The sequence below is a fragment of the Eschrichtius robustus genome, chromosome 11 (genome assembly GCF_028021215.1).
Source record: "Eschrichtius robustus isolate mEscRob2 chromosome 11, mEscRob2.pri, whole genome shotgun sequence".
Lineage (NCBI taxonomy): Eukaryota > Metazoa > Chordata > Mammalia > Artiodactyla > Eschrichtiidae > Eschrichtius > Eschrichtius robustus.
This window is the reverse complement of record NC_090834.1, coordinates 7,631,151-7,645,019: the sequence shown is the minus strand read 5'-3', so window position 1 is coordinate 7,645,019 and position 13,869 is coordinate 7,631,151. Positions and strand designations below refer to the sequence as shown.

At 55.7% G+C, this 13,869-nt stretch overlaps 2 protein-coding genes across 4 annotated transcripts in view; both read left to right on the top strand.

Annotated features, from left to right (window-relative positions):
• DCPS (decapping enzyme, scavenger) overlaps positions 1 to 1,467 on the top strand; it is a 36,168-nt gene extending 34,701 nt beyond the window's left edge. For both annotated transcript variants that reach the window (XM_068556456.1, XM_068556455.1), the window contains one exon: positions 1,059 to 1,467. In XM_068556456.1, the coding sequence (XP_068412557.1) occupies positions 1,059 to 1,325 (267 nt within the window). In that variant the 3' untranslated portion in view covers positions 1,326 to 1,467. The remainder of the gene's footprint in view (positions 1 to 1,058) is intronic.
• Positions 1,468 to 9,218: 7,751 nt separating this feature from the next.
• ST3GAL4 (ST3 beta-galactoside alpha-2,3-sialyltransferase 4) overlaps positions 9,219 to 13,869 on the top strand; it is a 32,459-nt gene continuing 27,808 nt past the window's right edge. The window contains exon 1 of one of the 2 annotated variants that reach the window (XM_068554339.1): positions 9,219 to 9,379. The gene's annotated coding sequence lies outside the window, so the exon portion shown is untranslated. The remainder of the gene's footprint in view (positions 9,380 to 13,869) is intronic. The other variant, XM_068554338.1, reaches the window with a different exon arrangement.

The window sequence follows — 13,869 nt, the reverse complement described above, 5'->3', positions numbered from 1 at the left end:
AGGGGCTGTGCTTGGGGCCGCTCTCCCTTCACCTGCGGCCCCTCCCTGTCCTGTGCCCACTGCCTTCTGCCCCGCCTGCCTACGTCACCATCCCCCTGGCTGCCTTTCTCTTTTCCCAGTAACTCGTTTCTCTGCTGAAACAGCCTCTGGATGCAGAGCCCCTGGGAGATGCTGGGCCAGCACTTGCGCCTGCCCTGGCAGTTCCGGCAGCACCTCCCAGGCAGGCCAGCCCTCCAGGAAGCCCTTTGGGTGCCCTGGTCCTGGTGTCACCCTGCTGCCGAGATCCCTGGGGGAGCGCCAAATGCAGAATAGAAAACAATTCCAGGGTGTATTCTGAGCACACTGAGGCCCTGTCTTTTTCTCTTCACCCCTGCTGCCTCAGGGATTTGCCTACAGTGGAAATTAAGTCTCCTCTTAATTCCGAGCCTTGGAGGCTCCTGAAGGGGGTGTGGTAGAAAAAGCCCTACCCCTGAGCAAGGTTGGGGCAGGCAAAGGGAGCCAGGGCCGAAGGTGATGCTTTCCTCTTCCACCAGGAGTCCTGCAAGAACTTGATGGTCCTATTATGACTCCCTGGTCTGTCCAGGGCAGCCCTGCTCGCGTCCCCTCCCCTATCCTTTCTCTGCCACCAAGCCCTTAGCTCTGCCGCAGCCCAGCTCCACTCTGTTCTATGCTGAAAGGGAGAACAAGGCCTCTTCCCACCTACTTGATGATATGAGTCTGGTAAATCATCCAGGGCAGGATAGTCCCCACAGTCTTGGAAACCTGGGCCTGTCCTTAGCACCGAGACTTCCTAGAGGCCCAGTGGCAACTGTGAGGAAGCAGGTGTTTTACCAGGTTGGAGCGGGGAAGCCTGATCGAGGCCACCGTCCCCATCCTTGGGAGAAAGAGCCTCCGCTTTGCTGCTGTCACCTGCACTTGCTGACTCCCAAGAATGGAAGACAGGGATCCGAAGCCAACAGCGGGCGGAGAGGCTGGTCGGGGCCGTGGGCAGGAGGGGGTTCTGGCGCCGGTGTGTGGGTAGCACGGTGACCCTCCCCGCCCCTCCCCTTTCTTGCCAGGAAGCCATCCTGCAGCGCTACCAGGTGGCGGGAGACCGCCTTCGCGTGTACCTGCACTACCTGCCCTCCTACTACCACCTGCACGTGCACTTCACCGCCCTGGGCTTCGAGGCCCCTGGTGCAGGCGTGGAGCGGGCCCACCTGCTGGCGGAGGTGATCGAGAACCTGGAGCAGGACCCCGAGCACTACGGCCGCCGCACCCTCACCTTTGCCCTCAGAGCTGATGACCCCCTCCTCGTGCTCTTGCAGGAGGCCCAGAGAAGCTGAGTTGGAGAAGAGCGCTGATGTGTATTGGGGGGGTGGACAGCCAGGTTTTTAGCACCAAGTGAATTTTTTTTTTTTTTTAAATATATTTTGTACTGGCTTCTTCCCAGCATGAGAATAAACTATCGGTCTCATTCGGTGTGGACACACGGTGTGGCCTGCTGGGGAAGCAGAGTGGGCAGAACCTAGGGGGAAGGTCTTAAGAAGGGGGTGAGGGTCTGGGGGGCAGCCCCAGCTGGCCCGGAGGGCTTGGGGCTTTCTCTAGGCCCCCGTGCACCCGTCCTGGCTGACTTCACTTCCGGAATCCAACTGAGCCTCCCTGCTTTCACTCCTTCCTGTTCTGCCACCACAGGGCCCTCTGCCTTCTTCCCACTTACTGTATCTTCCTAATGGTTCTCTAGGTCCACCCACCTGTCTGGGAGTTCCCCCAAAAAACCAAGTACAAAAACTTTCTGGAAGTAATCTATAGAGTCTTTTTGACAGTACTTCCTCTTTCTCTCCCCAGCATTGAGGTCACACTTCCCATGTGTGAGCCAATCCTGTTGATAAACTCTTGTTGACAAGGATGGAGCATGGCTGCTCCTGGAAGTGGGAGGGCCTTAATAAGAATCAGATGATGCAAGCCCAAGAAGCCTGCCTTTGCCTCGGCTACTTGGTCAGTGAGTCCGTGGCCTTGAGTTTGTTATCTGGGCAGGAAGATAAAACAACTCTCAGGGAGCAGCCAGGAGACCAAATACAAACAGTGTCTCAACAGGGCAAAGTGACATGGTTGCAGTGGAGTCTGAAAGCCCTGAGGGCCTTGGGTGCAAGGTATGACCAGCATCATAGGTCCCTGTCCATAGACTCGCGAGGCCAGGAAGGGACTTCAAAGTGTCCAAGGCTATGGCCTGTAGGAAGCCATCCAGGGCTTGTCTGGGAAGGTGACATCTACCACTGCTCCAGCAGAACAGGGACACAGGTGCAGACGTTGACAGCATGCAGTTAAACACATGAGGCCCTCTTTCCAGCCCAGGGGACAGATGTATCACGCTGCTGGAGAGGGGCTGGCGTTTGCTCCTTAGTCAGCATGGGGCTGCGGGTTACTGGGTCTTGTTTCCTCAGGACACACTCTCAGGGGAGACAGGATGTGTGTCCCGCAAAGTGAAAGGAGGAGGAAAGCTGAGGCAGACGACGGAGTGGCTCTTATTCTGCGTCCCCTGGACTGAGAGGCAGGAGACTGGAGTCAGAGCCGAGCTCCATTCATTTGTTCTCGCATGTTTATTAAACACATACTACAGGCCAAGCACTGCCCTAGATAGTGGTAAATGGTCTCTTCCTGGCGTCAACCCGAGGCGTCCTGAGCCTGTTTCTTTGTCAAGGGGAATGGGGATGAGGACCCACTACGGAGTGATGTGCTGGGTGATCATAAGCCAACAGGGCAGAGTGACATGGTTGTGGTGGCGTCCAGAGCTTTGACTCGCTGACGGACTCTTGAGCCAGACAGTGTCCTAAGCGCTGGGAATGCAGAGGTGACTGAAAAGAAGCTCCCAGCCTACGGGCTAGTGGGCGGACAGACGGTCCTCAGCCCGAGGGATGCAGAGTGAGAACCACCCCGTCCTCTGCCTTGGCTTTCCTCCTGCCTTCCCTCAGCAGACCCCAGCATCCCGCCGGCCCGGAGACAGCGTCCTGAGCAAGACGGGCAGTGCCAGCCCTCTCTGGCAGCGTGGATGTCTGTCCTGTGTGTTCAGCCGCGTGCCCTCGGTGGGCGCGCCTGTGTCCCTGCTCTCCTGGAGGTAGATGTCACCTTCCCAGATGAGTCCTGGAGGGCTCCCCACCGGCCACCAGGCCCCAGTTCTTGGCCGACTTTCTTCCCGGCGTGGTTGGGGAGGGAGGGGAGCAACTGGAGACAGGACTGCTGTTCCTCGGCTCCTCTCAGTTTGCCCAAATGTTTCCTCAGAGAGCCCAATTGCTGAGTGTTCTGTATTTGTCAGCGTTCCTTCATGACCCTGAGAAAAATAGCATTTCAGGAGGAGTTGGACAGTTAGCTCCACAGTGCCTGATTCTGTTGGATACAGATCCCCAAATGGAGAAACAACTCAAGAAACAGTTACGGGGGCTTCCCTGGTGGCGCAGTGGTTGAGAATCTGCCTGCCAATGCAGGGGACACGGGTTCGAGCCCTGGTCTGGGAAGATCCCACCTGCCGCAGAGCAGCTGGGCCCGTGAGCCACAATTACTGAGCCTGCGCGTCTGGAGCCTGTGCTCCGCAACAAGGGAGGCCGTGATAGTGAGAGGCCCGCGCACCACGATGAAGAGTGGCCCCCACTTGCCACAACTAGACAAAGCCCTCACACAGAAACGAAGACCCAACACAGCCAAAAATAAATAAATAAATAAATAAATAAATAATTAAAAAAACAACAATTACGTACAAATTAATATTTGAAAATGTTTCTCTTGTAATACTTCTATTCCAAAATAGTTTAATATATCTATTTTATTTCTGAATAGGCTGACGTGGGTCTGCTAACTCTGCCTTCCCAGAAAGGACTAAATCTTTATTCCAGACCCGTATATTGAACCCTAAAATGTCCTTTCTTTTGTAAGAAGATGGTGATAATTAATAGTAGTTGTTTTTTAAAAATCCTCACTTAGCAAAATAAATGTTGGCAGCCCTGTGTTTGCTCCATATTCTTACTGAAATTACACTGGATTCTGAAGTCTCTATAAACTTGAAGTTACCAAGTTTTAACCACTGTTGAAAAATAAGCACGGACTACAGTGTTTCCGTTCAATCAACAAGGTTTTGAATATCTACCCTACTTTTTGTTTTTAGACAAGAATATGGAGCTAGAGCTCTCGTGGAGCTTACAAGGTAGTGAGACACAGAGACATAATTACAAAGTAATTCCATGGACGTGAGTACTTTGAGAAGACCCAGAGGGGACTGTGGCAGCTTATGCCGAGAGAAGCCAGACTTCCGGGCTGAAGCTTGAGAGCCAAGTGGCCAGCACAAGCCAAGGCCAGCAGTCAGGGAGACAGTGGCTCAGCACGGCCGGGACCTAGAACTTGGCTTCTAGCATGGGGCACACACGTCCAAGAGTACCCTGACCAGTTTTTCCTTCAGGATCAGGAGGAAGAAATTAAAGTCAAGGCTAAGGGGAAATTTCTTTTTTTTTTTTTTTTTATGAAGTTTTTTTTTTTAAATTTTATATTTATTTATTTATTAGTTTTGGCTGTGCTGGGTCTTCATTGCTGTGTGTGGGCTTTCTCTAGTTGCAGTGAGCGGGGGCTACTCTTCGTTGCGGTGCGCGGGCTTCTCACTGTGGTGGCTTCTCTTGTTGCAGAGCACGGGCTCTAGAGCGCACGGGCTTCAGTAGATGCGGCGCGTGGGCTCAGTAGTTGTGGCTTGTGGGCTCTAGAGCGCAGGCTCAGTAGTTGTGGTGCACGGGCTTAGTTGCTCCGCGGCATGTGGGATCTTCCCGGACCAGGGCTTGAACCCGTGTCTCCTGCATTGGCAGGCGGATTCTTAACCACTGCGCCACCAGGGAAGCCCAGGGGGAAATTTCTTAATGTTCTGTACCACCTCCTTTTGAGAGCCAGCGTGGTCTGGTGATTCTGGCATAGAACCTGCACCAGAACCAGATATGATGTCGGGCAAGTTACATAACTGTTCGTAAGCTAGGAGTGATAGCAGTGCCTACCCCGAGGGGCTTTGTGAGGATTAAATAAGAGGATTTTGTGGACATGGTAAGACCTATAAATGTTAGCTGCCATTTTCCTACCGCGAGAAGGGCCTAAAGGACACAGCCAATATGTTGGGGTTAGATATTAAAAAGGACTTCCGGATTAGAAGGCAGTGAAATCCTCGATTATGCACTGAAGTCATGGTGACCAAGAGACTTGAAGGCAAAATGCAAGCCATAAACTCTCTGTGGTTAATTGATCGTGGCCCCAAAAGAGACAAGGGCTGTGTGCAATGACTTCTCAAGGATCCCGTCCAGCCGACAGGTTCCTGGAATGCGTTTCAGCCTTCGCCTTACGGCAGGTTTCTGAGACTACAATAGTGATGTGTCCGCTGCTATTGAGAACCCTGGCGACAGCTCAGCTCCAGCGTCCAGCCATATAAACCTGATAAAAATAGGAGCTGAAACACCATCCCGGAGTTGCTATTTTTAAAAGCGTCTGAGATGCTGGATTGGGTTTATTTCTTCCTCAAACGGCATCTTGCTGTTCCCTCCTCCTGGTGGGCAGGATGCTAGCGTGGCACATGTGAAGGACAGGAGCCAAAAGCCTGTGAGACACACGTGTCAAGGGCTCCACACCTACCCACACCCCTGCCTGCCCGGGAGGAGCCACAAGTCCAGGGCCTCCCAGCTCCAGATGCACCTGCCCCTCCCACGCCCGTTGCTCCTCTGTCTCCTCCCTCTACTCCCTAGAGAGAGAGAGAGAGAGAGGCGCCCTGGTCGTCCCAGCAGAGTGGTGTCCGCCACCTCCTCCACAGCAGAGACAGAACCAGAGAGGTAAAGGGGGGCGGCTGAGGAGGTGGGAATGGAGGCAGCATGGCTTGGAAGGGGACCAGGACCCAGACCACTGACCCTCAGGGTGTCTTGACGCGCCTTTGGCACAGCTGGTCTCAGACAGGAACAGTTTCAGGAGCCGAAGCCCCGCTTGTCCCACCACACTGCCTCTTGCTAAGCAAATCCCAGTGCCTTGTAGATGGGCAGGCGGGGCGGTGGAGCTGGGAGGGGCTCCAGGTGAAAAGTACCAGAATCGCTTTCCTCCTGCCCCACAGATGATACGGGTTCTAGGCAGCCAGCTAAGCATCTGGCTGTGCCATTAAGAAACTGGAGGGAAAAGATTCTGAGTAAGCACACTGTGGCCTAAGGGGAGAAGTCAGGATCTCAGTTAGCTTCTGGGCACCCAGTAACCAGGTCTGGGATAAGCTGGGGAAGGGGGAAGGGAGGAGATCCGAATACAGCTTACTGGTTCCGTGTGCATAATAAAAGCGCATACTTATACAGCACCTTATACTGCCAGAGCAAATGTGTATCCATTTGAACTTACATTCCTTTGAATAAGCACAGTTATTTCCATTTTTTTCTAGTAAGAAAATTAAAGCTATTTATTGACCGAGGCAGAGTTAGAAATCAGGTCTCCAGGAGCAAAAGTTGGCCTTTCAGTTCTGTTTTCCCACAGAGTGAAGTTTACATGGCTCATAACAAGAACTGCCAACTGTGTTTAGATCTAGTTCATTAAAGGGTTTGCAAAGTTTAGAAGCTGGGCTGATTCTCAGTTCAGCTCTGCCAGACTCACCTAGTCGCTTGTGGGTGATTGCTTACTCTCTCTGGGCCAGTTTTCCCACCCACGCACCAAGAAGGCTATTCTGTCTTCCTCTAACCTTGACCCAGGCAGAGACTTTAGTCACTGTGCCAGACCTGGAGCTGATACACAATACATTGACCTGGAGCTGATACAAAAACCTGGAGCTGACACAAAAACATTTGTTGGATGAATGCTTGATTGACAAAGCCAAAGGCACTATTCAAGCATAATATAGACACTGGGGAAACGTAGGAAAAACCTCTGCCCACGCAAGGTGGGATTTAGGATGGAGAGTCACCTGTGGAAGCACTTGAAGCCCTCTATCTTCACCCTGCCTTCTCCACTTTGCTTACGCAGGGTAGAGCTTCCTCTGTTATACGTTCTTAGCAGATAAACTGTCCAGTATCGGCTGAAGCGAGTGTTGAGCGGGCATTTCCGGGAACCCTCTTTGTCAGTTACACACACCCTACACTTGGTCACATCCTGTCCTAACTTATTTTTTAACAACTTTATCGGAGTATAATTGCTTTACAATGGTGTGTTAGTTTCTGCTTTATAACAAAGTGAATCAGTTACACATATACATATGTCCCCATACCTCTTCCCTCTTGTATCTCCCTCCCTCCCTCCCTCCCTATCCCACCCCTCTAGGTGGTCACAAAGCACCGAGCTGATCTCCCTGTGCTATGCGGCTGCTTCCCACTAGCTATCTATTTGACGTTTGGTAGTGTATATATGTCCATGCCACTCTCTCACTTTGTCCCAGCTTACCCTTCCCCCTCCCCGTATCCTCAAGTCCATTCTCTAGTAGGTCTGCATCTTTATTCCCGTCTTGCTGCTAGGTTCTTTATGACCATTTTTTTTTTCCTTAGATTCCATATATATGTGTTAGCATACGGTATTTGTTTTTCTCTTTCTGACTTACTTCACTCTGTATGACAGTCTCTAGGTCCATCCACCTCACTACCAATAACTCAGTTTCGTTCCTTTTTATGGCTGAGTAATATTCCATTGTATATATGTGCCACATCTTCTTTATCCATTCATCTGTTGATGGACACTTCAGTTGCTTCCATGTCCTGGCTGTTGTAAATAGAGCTGCAATGAACATTTTGGTCCATGACTCTTTTTGAATTATGGTTTTCTCAGGGTATATGCCCAGTAGTGGGATTGCTGGGTCGTATGGTAGTTCTATTTTTAGTTTTTTAAGGAACATCCATACTGTTCTCCATAGTGGCTGTATCAATTTACATTCCCGCCAACAGTGCAAGAGGGTTCCCTTTTCTCCACACCCTCTCCAGCATTTATTGTTTGTAGTTCTTTTGAGGATGGCCATTCTGACCGGTGTGAGATGATATCTCATTGTAGTTTTGATTTGCATTTCTCTAATGATTAATGATGTTGAGCATTCTGTCATGTGTCTGTTGGCAATCTGTATATCTTCTTTGGAGAAATGTCTATTTAGGTCTTCTGCCCATTTTTGGATTGGGTTGTTTGTTTTTTTGATACTGAGCTGCATGAGCTGCTTGTAAATTTTGGAGATTAATCCTTTGTCAGTTGCTTCATTTGCAAATATTTTCTCCCATTCTGAGGGTTGTCTTTTTGTCTTGTTTATGGTTTCCTTTGCTGTGCAAAAGCTTTTATGTCCTAACTTATTTTTGAGTGGGAGTCCACTGTGAGCCTTCTTTCTAGTAAGCTTCCTGTGGGGTGGGGGGCGAGGGAGGTGTGTCTTACGTTTTTCCTTGGAGCCCTGGAGCCCCCAGCATCAGGCTGTTCACACTAAGCGCTCCGTAAATGCTGTGCACCTATGAAAGAGTGTCTCGGGGGATGGGGATTGTCCTGCGGGTGACTTCTGGACTATTCTTCGGCCTGAGTAGTTCCCAGGTTTGATTGGGGTGGGTGGCCCCCAGGAACCAAGGTAAGGCCTGACGGGGTTTCCCCTGGAGACAGGCTGCTTGGCGCCTTCAGTAAGGAACAGCAACTGAAGCTTTCTCAAGGCCAAAGATAGGGTGTGCAAAGAGGCTGCAGAAGGAGGGGTTTGGGGGTGGCAGGTGGAGACTAGGGCAGAGGGAGGGTCTAGGTCTCCGTCCAGGGCACCTGGCCACTGTGCATGGGGAGTGGAGGTGGCCCTCCCTCTTCTGTGCCTCGCTTTCCCGAGCGAGGGAAGGACACGGTTCATCGCGTGGGAGAGCGGAGAACCCTTTGTTGGGTCTCATTGTTTCCAGGAGGGTGTGCAGAGGCTGCGTTGGGCATATCCATCCTGGTGCCACTCACAGGCTGCGCCCGCCAGAACTCTACCCTCACCTTACCAGCCTCCTCTCCCGCCCCTCCGCGCCTGCCCGGTCGGTCGACCCCTCCGCGCCCCTCGCTCCTGGCCCGGCCGCCCGCCCTCTCCGCCGGCCTCCGCGGCTCCCGGACCATCGCGAGCCGCCGGCATCGGCCCCGCCCGCAAGCAGGATCTCCCGAGTCCTTCCTCCTCCTCCACCCCGCCCTTCCTCCTCCTGCCCGCCGGCTCCCCCAGTCGGCTGCCCGGCCGTGTGCGCAAGCGTGTTCGGCCCCTTCCCCGCCCCCCGCCTGGGCCTGGGCCCCCGCCTCCCAGCAGGCGGACTTACCCGCTCGCAGGCCGGCCCCGCGCCCGGGACAGGCACCGGGCCGAGCGGAGCCGCCGCGCCAGTGCCGCGCCTCCAGCCCGTGCGCCTAGCGGATCGGAGCTGCGCGCGGAACTGTCCTGCCTCGCCCCGCGCCACCCGCGAGGGTGAGTACGCGGCGGCCGGTCCCCGTGGGGCCCGCGAGGGAGGGTGGGGAGCGCCTCCGGGTCCCGGGTGCCCGGTTGCCCGGTTCCCCGCCCGGCGCCGCGGCCGGGGAGGTGGCCGGGCACGTGGGCGCCGCGCGGGGCCGGGTGGGGAGGCCACAGCCCTGGGATCCCTTGCCCTGGACCAGTTTTTCGCGGGAAGCCGATTCTTTCTGCTCCCTGGGAGTGAGCAAACGGGACGGTCTTCTTCTCTAGAAAGTTTCTAGCCCCCACCCCTGGGCATCCTCTGAGCCGACTTCTCCCCACAACTGCCCCACCGAGTCCAGGAGATCCTGGGCTGGCTTGCCTGCAAGTGGCAGGCTCTGCTGCGTCCGGCTGTGTGCAGGAGACCCAAGGTCGCCAAGCAGAGCCCAAAGGTGGGGCTCTAGCTGCAGGCTGGCTGTGCCCAAGACACCAGTCCACGTTGCGGGGCTCTTTGGGCCTAGGCCACTGGGCCACAGAGCTGGCTGGTGGGCAGTGGGAAGGGATGGGGTTGGGGTGAAGGTGGAGTCCAGCTGGGGGCAGAATCGCTGGGCTCAGCCGTCTGTGCTGGGTGCCCCCCCCTGGGGCCCCTGCTGGCTGGGACCTCCCAGGCAGCCCAGAGCTGCCAACATGTCTGCCAGCACTGCCCCCTCCATTCCCAGTCCTGGGGGAGGCTCTTTCTGGGCATCGGAGGCCTGATCTACTGCTGCCCCTTCCTCTGTCTGTCCTGCAGACTGGGTCCTGAGTGCCGGGGTGGGAGGCTCCTGCCAGAGGACTGGGGCTACAGGCACCGTCCGGGTGCTCAGCTCTGCCCATGTGACCTCATGCCCACCCACAGGCTGGCACCCCCATGCGCCTCTCACAGAAGCCTGTGCTTTCCACCGCTGGGGGGAGGCACAGTGTGGAAGCCAAGTTCAGGCAGACTTATTCTTTGCGGAACCTTGGGAACGGGCCTGGTATACAGCTAGGGTGTCACCAGAGGCACAAACCAATACCGCTCTCTCCTGAGCTTTGCTGTGCTGCGGGGGGCAGGGAGGGGTGATCGTAAAGGCGCTGAGTACTGTGGACGGTGTCTGCACAGAGGCGGAGGTATGTGAGTGTTTGCTATTAGCAGCGGTTCTCCCGCACCCTCCAAAGTTCTCCACACTCACCAAAGCTGCCCCATAATTCCAGAGAGGGTGCCTGGGAGGCGCCAGCTGTTTGGGGCCTAGAAATGAACTTCCGGGGCTTTTTCTCTTTGCCGGGAGCTCCTCTGTGAATAACCCCTGCCCGAGCCGAGGCACCCCAGGTCCCTCTAGCCTGTTCCTGGCTCTGCTCGTGTCTCCCCTGCACGTGCTCTTCGTGCCCCATCCCTCAGCATCCATGTGCTGGGCGGGAGATCTTCGTCTGTCCCCTGGGCCTGGGTCTCCCTCCCAGCAGCTGAGGGGGAGCCAGGAGTCGGGCGCTTCCCCCCAGAGTCCAGGTGGTCAGGGGTTAGGAGGGGAGCGTAGACAGAGGAGGAGTTAGGAGAGTAGCGTGGGAGCCTCTTGCTTGGACTGTGGGCCGAGAGGCATCTGTGGCTTGGGAGTGGACTGCTGTCATGGCCACAGGCCCCTTGCCCGTGAGTGGAGGCCCAGGCCAAGGAAGCGCTCGGCGTCTTCTGGGCCATCTTCCCTTCCCTCCCTCACCCCTTCCCTACCCAGAGCAGTGACTCAGTCCCCACTCCTCAGAAACAGACTTCCTCGGCCCCTCCACCCTGCCAGCCCTCTTAGATCCCTGGGATCCAGTTTTCTGGAGAGAACCGAGAATCTGCTCCTTTCAGAATTATATAACAAATCCTGGAAAGAAGCCCCCCTACCCTTCACCAGCTGGAGCAGAGAGGCCAGACCCCCCTTCCTGTGCCCCAGCTTAACCTGTGGCCATCTGTGGTTTACCCCTACTGGCCTGGCATCTGCCCTGCACTGGGTGCCCGCCCAGGCCCTACCTGGGTACGTTCTCTGGGTGAATTCCTCCTCTCAGAGCGGCTCAAAGGTTTGTCCCCGCCGTCGTGGGGAAGGGGTCCCTCCACCTCAGAATGACGCAAAGTGGTCCCAGCCCACGGTAGGGTGGGGACCTCCAGCCTCCTGAAAGAGACCCTTCAGATCAGTGTCCCAGAGGGTCCCAGAGCCTGAGAGCCAGACCTACAGATTGTGCCCAAGGCGTCCACCACAACCCAGCTGAGTTCCCAGGCCCTGGGGGTTGGGCCGTCAGTGCTAGGGAGCAGGGCAGTCAGGTGGGGGGACACCCAGAAAACATACAGGGCCTGCCCCTCCCTCCTGACTCCTCAGCTGCCCTGGGGTTACACATTTCCCTGCAGAAACGAGCTGGCTTCTCATGCCTCTCGACCTCAGGTCCTCCTTCCTTCTCGACTCTTGTCCTTGACCTGAAACCTTTGGTTTCCTTGAGGAAATGACTAGGGCAGGCACGTTTGGGTGCCTGTAGTCATTAATTCCCCCTCTCGTTTGTCACCCCTTCCCAGAGGTGCTCAGCACTTCTACATGAGTGTTCTGAGTGCCCCTGGAGGGGCTGCTGGCCACCCCTGGCCTCACGTTCACTCCTGACCTGTTATCACATTCCGTGTGTGTGTGTGTGTGTGTGTGTGTGTGAATGTGAGTGTGAGTGACGCCCTTTATTCTACGGATAGAGGAAGTGGTCAAATGCACTACAAGTGCGAGCAGCTGTATACGATGTGTGGGCCCCAGCCAGGTGCCATGGGCCTCCGACTGGTGCCCCTGAGGCTGGCAGGGGGTGAACTCTGCCAGGGGGTGCGCTGGGTTGATCGCTCTTCAGAGTGAGGAAGGCCATCCCAAGCTGCAGGTTCTCCTTTAATCTTGGCCCCTTGCCTGGGACCAGGAGACCTCCAGCCAGATGACTGCCTTATCTCTGCCACCCCACACCCCGCAAAGCCATCCTGCAGAGAGATGATGTGAACGCTCTAGAATCTGAAGCCCTGGCTTCTGCCCTGAGCCCAGCAGGGAGGAGGGTGCTGCTGGGGCCGGGGGGTGGCCGGGGGGGTGTCCACCTGGGCCTCGAGGGTGAGGAAGGCCTGGCTGTAGGATGGTCCCTTCTTCCTGCCTGCAGCTTCACTTCAAAGCCCCAGTGTGTCAGGGGCCCCAGGATCTTGCTTTCCTGTGCGGGGTGGACCGTGGTTGCTAGAAAGGGGACGCGGAGCAGTTTGCAGAGCGCCGGGCTCGCGCACTGTTGTGCTGCGTGGGTCCAAACCCTGCTCCAGGGTGCACGTTCCAGGGCCTGCGGTGATGCTCCCGTGTCCATGGTCTGCCCTGTGTCCTCTGCCCGTGCAGCCTCTGCAAATACCTGTCCTTATAGTAAAAAGGGACTTAGCAAGTAACAAAACTAGTTATGATTTATCTATAGAGCACTTATTAAAAGCCTGACCCAATAAACCTAAAAAAAAAAAAAAAAAAAAAGTGCTGTCCACTTATTTACATCACTTCACGCAAGCACGACCCTTTCATTAAGCCCATTTGTAAATGAAGCCATGGAGGCTCGGGAAGATTAAACCATTTTGGCCAAGGTCACACGACTCCTAAGCAGCTGAGCTGGGACTCCTAGCTAGGCCTGTTTCCAAAACCTGCACTTTTCAGCCCAGTTCTCTACTGCTCCCCAAGCTCATCTTCTCCTGCCCTGTGATCCAGGAAGAGGGTGAGGCTCAGAGGTGTGAAAGGGTTTGCTCAAGGCCACCGGGTGTGGGTGACAAAGGAGGACACCGCCCTCCTGATTCGCAGCCCAGGGTTCTGTGCGGCCCTGAAGCCCACATCTGGCCCTGCCGGTCCTGGCTCCCCATCCCCTGCCTCTCTCAGCTGGGCAGGGCTGGGCTCTCCTTCCTCCCTCCCCGCTGCGGCCCCTCCCAGCCCCTGCCGGCCCCCACCTCTCCCGCTTTCCCTCCGGTAATTGCTTCCATCTGGCCTGCCCAACGGCTCCTATTCCTTGGAAATGCGGCTCCCCGGCTGCCGCCCACAAGGATGTAAGGCCTCATCCGGCAACCACAGCGACACGTGGGGAAGGGGAGGGGTCCTCCGGGGGTCTGAGCGCGGGGACCCGGCCAAGGTGGCTGCTCCTGGCATCTGGCATCCGCAGATTCCTGCCAGGCCACAGTACTTTGCTCTGGGGCTCTCCTGGACCCTGGCCTGGCCTGGCTCAAGGCCAGAGAGGCTCCTCAAAGACCTGCTTCCCCTCTGCTCCTTAGAGGTCACTCAGGTCAGGAGGAGGGAGGCCTGGTTGGAAGGGATGGCAGGAGAGAAGTGGGGGCCAGCAGGGGCCCACCCTGGCAACCCACTGCTTGAAGGTCACGGGAGGGGAGCAAAGCAGGGGACGGGCGGTGGCAGGGACCGAGGGACCTGGGAACTCTGGGCAGGTGAGAAGGGAGACGGCTCATTTCCTTTGGTTCCGAGCAATTGACCCAGAACCAGCAGAACTCGAGATGAAGCTTTATA